The 14,126-nt window shown below is 34.7% G+C and overlaps 1 protein-coding gene and 1 long non-coding RNA gene across 4 annotated transcripts in view; one reads left to right on the top strand and one right to left on the bottom strand.

Moving 5' to 3' along the window:
* LOC107195778 overlaps positions 1–11,672 on the top strand; it is a 47,257-nt gene extending 35,585 nt beyond the window's left edge. Inside the window, exons 3-4 of one of the 2 annotated variants that reach the window (XR_003046726.1) lie at positions 3,339–3,499; positions 11,417–11,672. This is a non-coding gene — a long non-coding RNA (uncharacterized LOC107195778). Of the gene's footprint in view, positions 1–3,338; positions 3,649–11,416 lie in introns of those variants that run through there. The other variant, XR_001517019.2, reaches the window with a different exon arrangement.
* ARSK (arylsulfatase family member K) overlaps positions 1–14,126 on the bottom strand; it is a 33,491-nt gene that overhangs the window by 9,769 nt on the left and 9,596 nt on the right. For both annotated transcript variants that reach the window (XM_006913227.3, XM_015590424.2), the window contains 3 exons: positions 4,313–4,595; positions 3,951–4,122; positions 855–1,079 (listed from right to left, as the gene is read on the bottom strand). In XM_006913227.3, the coding sequence (XP_006913289.1) occupies positions 855–1,079; positions 3,951–4,122; positions 4,313–4,595 (680 nt within the window). The remainder of the gene's footprint in view (positions 1–854; positions 1,080–3,950; positions 4,123–4,312; positions 4,596–14,126) is intronic.

The following is a 14,126-nucleotide window of genomic DNA, read 5'->3' as shown; positions in this document are numbered from 1 at the left end:
TTGTGTATGTGTGTGTGTGTGTGTGTATATATATATATATATATATATATATACACATATACACATATATATAGGTGTGTGTGTGTGTGTGTGTGTGTGTGTGTATCACACCTAGGTATATGTATAGGCATATATATAGGTATATATATACCTAGGTGTATATATATATATAGGTATATATATGTTCACCAAAATTTATTTATAAATTGATGTTACTTTTTGCAATTGATAGCATCTTAGAACAGTGGAATTACAATTAAATGTTATTAAATTTAAAGTACTCTGCTATATTAGATTGAAACTAACAGTTCTATATTATTCCCTCTGAATTTGATGATGTTATTTTAGTAAAAACTGCTAACTACCACTATTCAAATGTTGCTGTTCCAGACCTATGATTATGCTTATAGACATTAAGAAACTAGTAAAGCAAACAGTAACAGAACAATCTAAAGATTCTCAGGAAAAATATGTTCATAGCATCAGATCAAGGGACTTTTCCAATACTGTATGAAGTTGGAAGTTTCAAAGTGGATGAAATACTTAAGAAGGGAAGTTAAAGTAGAGAATCAAATCATATACAAATCATAATATAAAGTTATGAACTTGAATATCTTATGTGGCTTACTCTACAGTCATATCCTGACTGTGAATCTTTTGAATGAAAAATGACTACAGTAAGTGAAGGCCAAAGGAACCTGAGGAATATTATCCTCATTTTTCATATATGGATTTGACTCACAGTTAAATGAATTGCTCAAGGTTACAAACACGTCAGCAGGGCCTCTGACTGCTTTGCTTATTCATTCTCCATCATTATTACAAAAAACTATTTATAGAATTTCAGTACTTACCAAGCATAGTAGGGTAAATATCCACAAGAGAAACCACATTTGATACTTGTACGTTGGCCTTAATTCCTGGTCCCATTATCAAGAGTGGAACATGGGCACTAGCTTCGTACATACTCATTTTATAAAATTGACGATGTTCCATGGCTAGCTCTCCATGGTCTGAGGTGTATATGACAATAGTTTTCTGAAGAAGATCTAATTGGCGAAGAGCCAAAATAATTTCACCTACAATATAGATCAAGATAAGTATTAATTAGCTCCACACTATAAGAGTTTGTCAAGATGCTTCTTAATATGTGATTATCTACTGTTCTTAAGTAAGTTATACTAAGTTTCCTGTGACCGTCCCTCAGTTGACAGACTAGAGAGGAAGAAGATACAGTACTTATAGGACAGTTTATTTGGAGATCATGCTGGCTTGCTTTCTGTGATTCTATCAGAGAATGGGGGGCGGGGGCGGTGGGTAAGAAATTTTTCTTTAGTGACCTGAATGAAAAAAGGAAGACAGGTCTGTGTGTGAGCACTGTACATGTCTCAGATGATGAAAAGATTCATATGACATTGACCCACAATTTCTTCTCAATGGGAGGTGTTAAAAAGGGTCAGAACTCTTCCTGCTGCGCTTTCTTCCAAATCCCCAATTGCCAGATCATGCCTATGAAGCTGGCTGAGGATTTTGGAAATCCCACATTTGAACAAGGGCTGGAAGCAATGCAGACAATATGAATATGGTTTAGCATATTCTTGGACAGGGAATAACTAAACAGTAAAATTCTTCCGATTGGTCCCTGTTTCTTAGTGTCCTGAAATGTCCTCATTGTAATTAAGAGAATCATAGTAAGATATAGTTTAGAGAGGGGTCATCCCTCTTTTGGCAGTTCTTGAATCTGAGATACGGGGGTCTGTATTATTTAAAAAACAACAACAACAACACACACACACACACACACACACACACACACGTGAGTCAGAGGTCCAGTCAGAACTGAGACCCACTGCTCTGTCAAGTAATTTATGGAGTTCAGACCATCAGGATCTTTCGACCGGATGACTGTAATTGCTTCCTAATTGGTCTTCTTGCCTCCTCTCCTCTTTCCATTACACAGTATCCCTTGTACCATTTGGGTGGATCTCATTCTAAAATATCTGATCATGTTACACCCCAGCTTAAACCTTTTTTTCAGAGCTTCTCATCTTCAATTCTTTAGCATGACACACAAAACCCCTGCCCACTCTTGAAGCTCAGCTTCCCCCTAGACCTTTAACTTTCACAATCCTAAACAACTTAGTATTCTCTGAACTAATAATAATTTTTGGACTTTCTTGCCTCTGTGCATACTCTGCCTTCTGTGTCAAATGTCCTTTCTCCCACCATCTACTTGGCAAAGTGCCATTCTTCCTTTGTGACCCAGCTCAAGCATTTCCTCCCTGGTGAAGTATTCCCTGCTTTTCCAGGTAGAGTGAATCACTCCGTCCTCCAACACCCCTATGATCTGTTTACTACTGTACTTACAACACTGTATTATAATTGCTGGTGTTACAGTCATTCAATAAATGTTTACTGAGTTCTTACTATGTGGCAGGCAGTATGGAAGCAAAGCTAGGCAGCTAGGATGAAATGCTGAGTAAGTTCTTGCCCTCATGAAGCTCATATTCTTCAAGAGAAATGAATAGACAGTAAACAATAGACAAAATAATTAAAGATTATTATATAAACAAACAAGATATAGAGTAGGATGATGAGGATGGTATATCAACTTAGAGTTGTTGGGAAGATAATCCTGGGGAAGTGATATTTGAGTCAGGAGCTAAAGATTGACAATAGCCAGCCATGTAAAAAGCAAAGGGAAGTGCGTCCCAGGCAGAAGGAAGAGTGAATATAAAGGCGCTGAGGTGAAGTTAACGCTGAGAGTGTTTTTAATTAATGTATGATTTCTTGATAATATTCAACTTATTTTTACCACTGCCCAACATAGTGCCTGATAGCTAGAAAGTACTAACTGTTTGTTGAGCAAACACAGTGAACAGTAGTAGATATTATTTGGTGACCAGACCAGCTATAGATTTAACAACAAGGATACAATATATTTCACAAATTTTGAAACCTGAAGTGATCTGCTGCATTTTTTTTTCTCCTGAAGAGACTTCAAGAGTAGTATTCCTACACCCCCTGAAGCAACATTATATATTATTTCAGTTTAATAGATATGAATGGACAGCTGCAAACTTTCAAGAGATTTCCAGGGCACAAATGGCGAATATCACAAAAATCAGAAAATATATAAATACAATTAACATTTGCGTGGGTTTAAGATTAAAGAAACTTACTTAAAATCTTATTTGCATTCAAGATTGAGTAGTTGGAAAGTCCTTAAGACTCTCTAATACATATTATACTTGTTACATTATAAATAATTTATCCCTATGGCTGTTTTGCATTGTTTTATACTTTTCTATTTTTGGATTTTTGGATTTGTTTTGCAGTCATTACAAGTCTGGGAGAACTCAAAGATTCTACAACTAAACTGTCTCATCTCTTAGAACCTAAGCTGCCTTACAATTACCTGTCACACATGTACCTGTTTGGCTGAATATAGGCAGAGCTCAGAGATGTTGTGGGTTTGGTTCCAGACTTCCGCAATAAAGTAAGTACTGTAATAAAGCAAGTTGTAATCTTTTTGCTGGTGGAAGGTCTTGCCTTGAATTTGTAAAAAACACATCTGTGTAGTACAATAAGAAGAGGTATGCCTGTACTGATTACTGGTTAAAGCTAGTAAAAATTTCGTTTCAAGCAGATGACCCTTTCTTTATGTTTCAAGCCGTCTATGACACTATTTTAAGTGTGAACAAACTGAAGCATTTATTAACTTATGAATAATTAAGGTAGAAAAGGCTTTTATTCTATTAAAAATGGAAATTATCAAATTTTTTATATGTATCAAGAGTCTTACAATCCTAAGTCTGAAGTATCTATACAACTGTTATAAGAAATTACCCGAGGATATTCATACAAGTCACCAACCAGCATGGTAACAGTTTGCCGGAAAAATATTATACTTTTTCTTCATGTAAATACTTATTCATTATACCACCTACCAAGCATGGCATCTGTCTCAGCACACATAGCATAATAAAATGCTCTAATATTCTTAATTTCTTTTTCTGTAAACTTCCCAGTGCAGTTTTTTGTATAGGAAGAGTAATAATCTATAGGGTGCATTTCTGACAGAGGTGACCACTTTGGGACTTTTATGGCATCATAAGACACCTAAAAAGGAGAGAAAAACAAAGTGGTAATATTCTTTTCCTCCAACCAGGTGTTGTTCAATTTGATTTAATGAGAATATACAATTTTCAAAATTTTCTTTAAAGTGATAATAAAAGAAACAATGAGTAAATACCAATAACATACAGATGTAATTTTAACTTCTACTTTTGAGCACACATAGTGTACTTACTTTTTTAAGCCAATAAGGAGATGTGTGAAATGTTGAAGATCCAAAATTTTCTCCTGAAGATGGTGAAGGATAAGGGTGTGGTAGATTTAATCCCACATACAGAACAAATGGTTGACTGTAATTAATTCCTTCTTTTCTTAACCAATTTACTGCTCTGTCTGTATTCTCCCAGTCCTCTTCCATTACTCTTATTTTAGTCCTTTTAGGCATAAGATTAACCACAGGCCTGCCTTCTTGTCTGAGTAAAAAGGCAACATCTCTTGTCCACGCTTCCACACGATTGCTGAGGGGGCAAGAAAACAATATACTGTAAGGTATTTAAAAAGTTCTAAAAACTAAGCATAAACATAAGAAAGTAGTATGGAAAACTGTTTTTAGATTCAGTCATGTAAATGTTCAGACTAATTATATTCAACCTCATTAAGAAAGTTATTGAGCATTGCAAATTAAGAAGCCAGGAAAAAAAAAATAAGAATAAAATATTCACCTATGTGTTCTTCAAAGCTAAGAATATTTAGAACAGGTACTTTTTCTTAAGATATTTAGTAAAATAAAAGAGGTTTTAGATTCCTAGTATTTCTGAATTTTCTAGCATTTTGTCTTTTTTTTTTCCTGTTAGAAGAAGGTAGTATTTCTAACCAAAGTTACTATACTTTTCCCCTACCACTAAATCTTTATATTTTAAAAATCCTACCTCCCATGTGTACATCATGTTTCTGAAGTTTCGTGTTGTAAACTTTTTCTAGCTGTATCTTTTCTCTTTATAAGAACAATTTTAACCATGATCTAAGGTATCTAAGTTAATAGTGATGCAAATTCCTGTCATTATAAACTAGATATATTTTTATTAGCTCATTTAAAAGTATAATGATTCAATCAATTCAATTTCTCTAAATCTTTAGTCTATTATCTGACTACTTGGTAAGTTAAGCAGCAGTACTTACTACTACTTTTTCTTGATCAATGTGTATTTAGTTGGCATAATTGTTTAGGAAGCAGTCCTGGACATTTCTAAGAAGCTTGTTTTTATAAGTTTCAGTTAAGGCAAGCACCTCCGTAGTACCCTATCAATTAAGAAAAGAGTTTTAAAAATTCAGATTCCGATGTAGAAACAAAGACTATTTTATACGAAAACATAATATTCCATTTAAGTAAAATTTCAAACCACATAAAATGACCTGATAGTCCATAGATGAACTAATATAAAACTTTTATCTGCCTTTTGAAAGCAGGTAAAGAAATTTAAGCAGCTATGACAAACATAATTTTTCATAGTAAGTATTCAATATATTTTGATAAATACATTGAAAACTAGAATTTCAGTGGAATTACATCTAACAGGTTCTAATTGATTCCATCTAGTACACAGAAAGCCCTAAAACAGTAAGTTCTATAAAATTTATCATAACTATCAAAACATTAAAATATAACACTAGTTTCTCAGTCTTTTGCTTAAATCATTGTTGAACCCTCACTATATGTGACCATTATCAGAGTTATTGCAGAGGAGTGGAATGTTAGGGTTTTTTTTTACACTAGCAGTACTTGTGCTGGAGCTCAAGGATGTTAAAAAGAAATAGGACACTGAGATTCATACAGATGTTGAGGAACCAAAGTGCTTTCTTTTTAACCAAGGAGTGTTACATGGGAAAATATGGCTGAGAAATTATTACAGGAAGCAAGTAAATTACAAGTAAACTTGTAATATAACTTAATTAGTTGCCAGGTGTGGTATTATGATTATGGTAAGAAATATGTATTTGATCTTTGTCCCCTTTCTGGCACAGCTCCTAAAATCTTTGGAATTTCCTAAGTGATGAGGGCAACAAAAGTGCCTTTTGTTACTTTAATGAGGTTACTTTTTGACCACATCTAAGGATGGGGCTGGTTGCATGGGAGAACTAAACATGTGATTGGAGGGTTGAAGCTTTTAGTCCCATCCCATGGCTTCTGGGGAGGGAAGAGGGGATGGAAGCTCCTTGCCTTTTCACCATAGGCACATCTCCTTCACCTGGCTGTTCCCAAGTTATATATATATATTTTATAATAATCCAGTGATCTAGTAAGTAAAATGTTTCTCTGAGTTCTGTGAGCTGCTCTAGCAAATTAATAGAACCCAAGGAAGGGGTAATGGGAAGCTCTGATTTATAGCCAGTCAATCAGAAGCACAGGTGACTTGCACTGATTTATAGCCAGTCAGAAGCACAGGTGACAACTGGACTTGCAGCTCGTGTCTGAAGTGGAGGGGAGGGGGCAGTTTTGTAGGACTGAGCCCTTAACCTGTGAATCTGATGCTATCTCCAGTTAGACAGAATTTAGCTGAATTGTTTGTCGGTTTGTGGAAAACTATTCCCTGCTCAACACACACATTAGAACTGGGTGCAGAATCTTAATTGGTGATCAAAACATTTACCTGGCTTTGGATTAACTGTAGATATTGTACTGATTGTGCTAATTTACTTAGTTGATACTATGATGTGGTAATGAGTGAATCTAGTAGAACATCTCAAGAAAAGGTCTTCTAGCTTTGAAAGATGGCTGTGTCACACACAGATTACTGTATCTTTTGCCACAGCAACAAATAAGTGTGATTCCATTTAATCCTTCTGGTAAGGTTATGTCCCTTTCCCTATGTTTTTTTTTAACCCTGTGTTCCTGAGATTGTTTTTAAATCCTTAAGGGTAAAAAGGCTCAAATCAGGTTAATTTTGACCTACTGTTATCATTATGGCTAATTTCAAATTTCGCTTTATTTTTGCCCTCTTACTAAATAACATGTGATTTGCCCTCCTATCTTAGTGGTGTCCTCTTTTGTGTATTCATGGTTATGTGTATCTTTGGCATGATACACATAACCTGAGTACTGCTGGTACTCAGAGTTACAACAAATGATTTCAGCATTACTTGGGCAACAGGGTCAAGATTATGGTTGAAGGTAAAGGTTGCTCTCTCATAATTTTCAATTTTTCCTCTTTTCTGGCTCTCCCAAGGATCTTGAGTAGATAGCTAATTAAGAGGTAACACTTTGATTGATAATTAGTTGACCCATCATCAGGCATTGTGCCTAGGTATAAAGTAAAAATTTATCCTCTATAACTTAAAATCACTTAGCATGTTTTAGATATTCAATAAATACTAATAATTATATTTGATGTTGACTCTCTGTTCTAGTCTCACTACTCCTGGGCCATCCCAGTCCTCCTGGGCTCTTGTGAAGCACGAGCAGAGGAACAGACGCAGTGTCAACACTGGGCCTATACAGGAGTGGTAGTTCTCAGCTCAGAGAGTCCGTTTTCACAGTCTAAGATTGCTTCTGGCCAGTAACACAAATGAGGAAAACAGGGAAAGAAAATGAATATGCAACTTCATAATCTATTATAATTACTGTAACAAAGATAACTTTTAATATAAAATTATAATTCTCTTTACTGAATAAGCAATCCCTTTTAAACAGGTCAAGCTGTCGCACCAGGAAACAGTCTTTTGGCCACGTGCTTAGATCTACTTCTTTGTCTCTTTGTTCTAAGTGCTGTCTTTCTCTGCACCCCACCCACCATTAATCAGTATAACCTCTTCCAAATGAAACTTTCTAATTACTTGGACAGTGTGGGTATTTTGAACAAATTTCTTTCCATTTCATTTTTATGTACTTTGGACTATTGAGAGTATGGTTTCAAATGAGAAATTAAAAAGGGGTTATATTAATAGGGAGGAACCCCAACTATTTGTGGTTTGGTTCCTCTCATAAATTTACCCTGTTACTTGCAATAGGCATGGACAGATAATGTATAGTTTCCTATATGCCACCATTTCTCAAAGTGTGGCCCAGGGACTTCTGTGAAATGCTGGGAAGCTTTCAGTGGGTCCAAAAGGTCAAAACTATTATCACAATAATAATATATTATTTGCCTTTTTCACTCTCGTTCTCTCATGAGTGTACAGTGGAGGAGACCACGCTAATTTTGCCTCAGGTGGGAGCTCAGACATAGTGTATACTTATCTCAAAAGAGACTGTTCTCTATCAACCTAAAGATGCTTCAATGTGCCATTTTGTCCATATATACTAAATGCTCCTCCTAAGTGGTCCAAGATCTACTTCAACTCTTTGTAGAAATCTAATAAGGGCTTCTTTTTTTGAAGGGACACACAAAATAACCCCATGTTTCTGATAAAGGCATTCACAATTGGTCATATCTTGCCCTACTTCTTCCTGAGGAAGTACTGAACTGAGGTCCAGTTCTTTATATCCTTACTACTCCCAAGAGTAGTCCATGGACCAACAGCATCAGCATCACCTGGGAGCTTGTTACAAATTCACAGTCTCAGGCCCCATCCCAGACCCACTGAATCAGAAAGAGAAAGGGTGTTTAACAAGATGTCCAGGTGATTTGTATGCACATTAAAGCTTGACATGCACTGCTCTACATAACAGTGTAAGAATTCTTTTACTCAGAAAAAAACCCTCAATGTTTAGACAGGATAATCAAAATAGTTTCCATAGTAGTCCATGAATAGAATTATTCTATCTTGGGTCAATTCCAGAAAACAAGGTGATGGCTAAATGCATATCCAATAATCAACAGTTTGATTAGTTTCTTTTTAGCAACAAAAATCTCCTTTTACTATAAATGGAAAATAAAACTACCTAACACATTATCAACTAATTATTGCATAAATGTGTATATGTGCCATTGCTGTGTGGGTTTTCTGTGTTAGTGTACTAAATTCTGCTGTAGTGTTAGATAGGCCACAGGTAGCATAGGATTAATTTACACAGTAACAATCTCATCTGAAAAGTCACACATTAAAATTGAGGAGCTAGACTTAAACCTTCATCTTCCTAAGATTCCTAAGATAATTAAATATCTCAGACTTTAAGTGTTCTGTGGGGAGATCAGTCTCTTTCTCTCTTTCTCACACACACACACACACACACACACACACACACACACACACACTCTCTTAACCATTAGGGATAGCATTGCCCTTTGCTTCCTCACATAGTACTACTTTAAACATTTTTCTTGGTTAAATCTTGAATTAAATGACTAAGGATTCTCAGTATGAAAATAAGCTGTTATTCTGGGTTATAACATTATTTGCCCTCATACCAAATTAGGTCTCAACTGTTTTTGAATCCTCCTGCCTGTTAATAATGAGCTTTGTTCTTCCTCTGTTGACAGACTTCAATTTTTAATTACCTCATCTGCTCGAGAAATACTTTTTACACTTAATACTTTTTTCCTTTTTAATACATTCTGGTCTTGCTTTAATCAAACTTGGGATATATGGTGATATTATTATGGTTGTTAATTTATTTTTAATATCAAGAATGCTAATTTACCTATGTACTTTCAGACATTTTAACATTTTTCTTTAGAAATAGTAGATCAAGTCTAAAAATTATCATATATTCCTTATATAGTAAGTGCCTTGCTTTTACAATTTTGTATTCTAGCCTTATACTAGAAAATGAGGTGCTGAAAGCCAGATTCGTCAGGGCTAACTGCAATATAATGTAGTCAATAAAAGAGACAACTGAAAGTATAGAAAGATTGCTTAAAGGAAAATGATGAAACTTTTAAGGGATGACAAATTAAGACCAATCAGGAAATTACATGAACTACCAAAAATTCATCTAAAACAATCAGGCCAAAAATATGTTCAAGGATGAAAAGAAGAATAAACAGAATTATTCTAAGGTAATTATTAGTTTTTTAGAGAACAAAACTTTATGGAGATTATCCAATTCAGTTTATCTGAGGAAACCTACAAGTATTTTCTGCCAGCTGCCTCAGTCTGTTGTTCAAGTCCTCCTCACATAATCTTCAAAGCCTTCTACTTGGATGCCTTTGTTCAGTTTCTTTTTCCTGTCCTCCATTTAAGCCTAGTGATGTTATACTTGTCTGAGAGTTCATTAAATCTAAAATGCTATTAATGTGAAGTGTACTTAGAAAAATGTATACTATTAAGAAAAAAATGTTGCCTATATAGAAGAGAATTTTGTAATCGTCCAATGAAACATGCATTGCAATTTTAGAGATGTTAAATTGTGAAAAATTGTGCACCTGGATGCGATTGCTTCCTCCTTTAACAGACTTGTATTTTGCCCTCTGCTGTAGTTTTCTATAGACTTTTATTTTTTTTTTACCTCCTCTTTTAAACCAGAAGTCTCTCTATTTAGGTCATATCTGGCTAACGCTAAAGTTAATTAAATTGAAAAAGTTAAATCTCCACATTAGATAGTTTCAGGCTCTTTTCAAGTAGATTAACTTCCAAATCTTCAAATGGTTAACACTGGCAAAAATAGGAGATAAACTTCATTATGGGCAGCTAAACACAATACATTAAACTTTAGTAATTAAATGGAAAAAAATCTAAGAATTGGAATGAGGTAGTAGGGCCAGAGCTATCACTCATGTTACAAGAAACTGGTGTAGGAGTTATGGCAGACAGCAATCTGAACACAGCCCCACAGGCAGCTTCAGCCAAGAATTTGCTAGTCATCAGAAGTGAGGGTTCTGGAATAACAAAACAAAACAAAACCAACAGCAGGCTCTTCCACTATTTTAAAATATCATGCTGAGAATGTACACAGAATTATGCAAGCTGTTCTAGATACTGAATATCAATAAAGATAATAAGGTGTGTGTGTATGAGTGGATGGTGGTGGGGGTTCTAAAAAAGCTTCTAAAATGACCAAAGGAATGGGTGTCTTTCTCCATTACAAGGAAAGAATAAAATAAAAACATCCTCAGTATGGAGAAAACTGATCTAAAGGTATGTATGATCTTAGATTATAAAATAATAGTAGATATGGTTAGGTAAACACAGACTTTATTATTAGGCTGCAGAATTTGGAGGGACTGAGAGAGGCCTCTATGGTTGCTGTTCTTGAGTTCCCCTACTCTCCTCTTGGTCACTGTGGTTCTATTTAGAAAGCTTGTGATGCTAGTCTGCTGCCTGATGGGATAGGCGAATGGTGTTAGCAGCCTATGATTTGCCTCCCTTTACTGTTTGTCAAGAGGCTCTAGCTTAAGAGTTTTTTTCCACAGCAATTCTCTCATTTTGGAAGTAGACCTTTTCTTTTTCATTTGTTCGACAGGATGAAAAATTGCCTATTGTGAATTGGCGTCAGAAAAGCAAGCTATATGAATTGAGAACATATATAATTACAATGATGGTAAGAAGAAATAAAGAATTGGACTTTAGGTTTTAAACTTTTAGCTAGGAAAGATAAGACAGCAGCTTGTTTAAATTCTCTTCTGATGCCACTAGAATGGAAATTCCATGAGGTTAGAGATTGTGTTTTGATCACTACTGTATTCTCATCATCTAAAAAGAGTGCACGGTACATAATAGGTGGCTCAATAAATATTTGCTGAATGGGTATTGCATACATCTGATTTTACTTTTGTAATTTACTTAAAGATAATCTTTTAGTATTAACGCTTAAGGAATATTGCTTAATATTCAAATTCTTTATTAAATTGTACTGATCTTAGAAACCTGGTCTTTAAAATGTCTATGTGAAATCAATTACTTTCTAATTTTACACACTTCCAAATTGACATTTTTTTTGGTTTTCTTAATTCTAAAAATATTGACAAGTATACTTATGTGGATCTGATCCCTTAGAATATGGAAAATAAATTTAAGATTTAAAAAGCAAGTATGATATTAAGTATGATATTTCTATATCCATTCTAATGAGTATAAAATACTTAGTTTTAGATCATGGTTTATCAACTTCTACACTCTCGACTCTGGGCTTGAAAATTCTTTGGTGGGGGTTGGGGGCGATTCCGTGCATCACAGACTGTTTAGCAGCAATGGTGGCCTCTGTCCTCTAGATGCAGCAACACTACCCCAGTAGTGTCAACCAAAAATGTCTCCAGACATCGTCAAATGTCTTCTGGGGTGAAAACTGCCCTCAGGTGAGAAGCACTGTTTTAGATATTGGGAGTATATTGGCAAAACAGTTTTTTTACCTGATAGCAAAAATGATCAAAACACCCTATGAATAAATACAAATGCTTCCTTTCAAGTGCTATGAAGATATAGCAAATTTGAACCTAATCTAACCTACTATAAACACAATACATGTAATATGAGAGGCAAACGAATATCAAGACTTTATAAACCACTTAAGTGTACTCCACTGAAGTCACAGAATTTCGGAAGGAAAAAACCTTTAAAGTCATCTAGTGTTAGCTCATTTGATGAAACTGGGATGGTAAGAAGGTAAATAACTTGCCCGAAGTCTTCTAGTCAGTAAGTGGCATCTTAATGAGTAGTACCTCCAATACTTGTTTAGCAATTGTCTGGAAGAAACAAATGCGCACCCTTAGAATTCCCAGTATGGTCTAGTAAATTAGACATAGTAAGGAACACATTGGACTAGTATTCCTAAACTGGTACAAGAAGAAAACATCACTACTTGATGCCTAAAAAGGAAAGATGGAGTATTGTAGTAAGAAACTAAAAAATCTTGTATTTCTGGCTGAAAATATCAGAAAGATCAAAAGAAAGATCAAAAACAGCCAATTTCAGTGGTAAATGTACCAGGAGTTATAAAAACCTGAATTCTGATTTTGAGAGTCACTCTATCAAAAACACTGAATGCCCCTACTTATGAAGTTTGATATGAAGAGACCTTATTTTCATCTGAGATGCATTTTTCAACAGAAATATTTGCAAGATGTACCATAATTCATATAACCTTTGCAGACATGCTATCAACAGAAACCGTGAATTATTTGTAAGCCAAATGACTGTGAGGACATACGGCTCCCACAGAAATAGTCCTGATAGCTTATTTCAATTTCCTAAGCCCTGGTGAGTAAATGAAAATATGCTACAAGTGTAGCATCTTTGAAAACCATCTTTGACCTTTGAAATATTAACATTTTCCTTTTACTAGTTTTAGAATTCCACATGAGAAAGAACTTCTGAAAATTAAGGATATTTAAAACATTAAAAAATTGAAAAACAGGATATGCTCTTTTAGTTGAGGATATATTCAAAATACTAATAATGAACAAGCGCTATGACCCTGGGTTAAATAGAACAGTGATGTTTATCAAATAATAAGCTATAGGTAGAGCAATATAACATTTCACTACATTCATTCATTCATTCATTCAACAGACATTTAATTGTGTGCCTGCAATGCACTGGTACTACTAGCAATGGGAACAAAGCAATGAAAAACTCAGGGTCCTTGCCCTTCATGAATCATTATCACACTGAGGAATAAAATTCAGGTCATATTTTAATCATCCCACATATAGAATGATAAATACAGGGAGTACATGGCATTCAACCTCAGATTCTTTTTATTATTGGATTGACTGAGGAAATAAAGAAAAAAACTTCAAATAGGGTAATATGAATAGTTGTATTTTACTTCATGTTAGCCTTACTTTCTAAACAGGAGGATTTTAAAGAGAAATTTATGAAACTCCATGAAATAATTAGCAATGCAACGAACTTCAGAATAATAAAAAAATTATGTAAGTATTCAACTACAATTCCGATTAAGCCATTTTTATAATAACAATAATCTTTTCCCTTGATTAAATGCTTACTTTGTGCCAGGCATTGTTAAATATTTTATATCATCTCATCTAATTCTTTTATATCTTTTATATTAACCCATTTAAAAATGACCGTCATCCAGTGAGGTGGGTATTATTAATTCCAGTTACAGATAAGGAAAACTGACACTTAGAGAAGTCAGGTAACTTGCCCAAGATCATAAGGATGGGCGTCTAACTGTTCCAACGGAGTCAAAGCCTGTGCTCCTACCATCA

The sequence above is a fragment of the Pteropus alecto genome, unplaced genomic scaffold (assembly GCF_000325575.1).
Source record: "Pteropus alecto unplaced genomic scaffold, ASM32557v1 scaffold20, whole genome shotgun sequence".
Taxonomy (NCBI): Eukaryota; Metazoa; Chordata; class Mammalia; order Chiroptera; family Pteropodidae; genus Pteropus; species Pteropus alecto.
The sequence above is the reverse complement of the archived record's forward strand: the minus strand, read 5'-3'. Positions and strand labels throughout refer to the sequence as shown.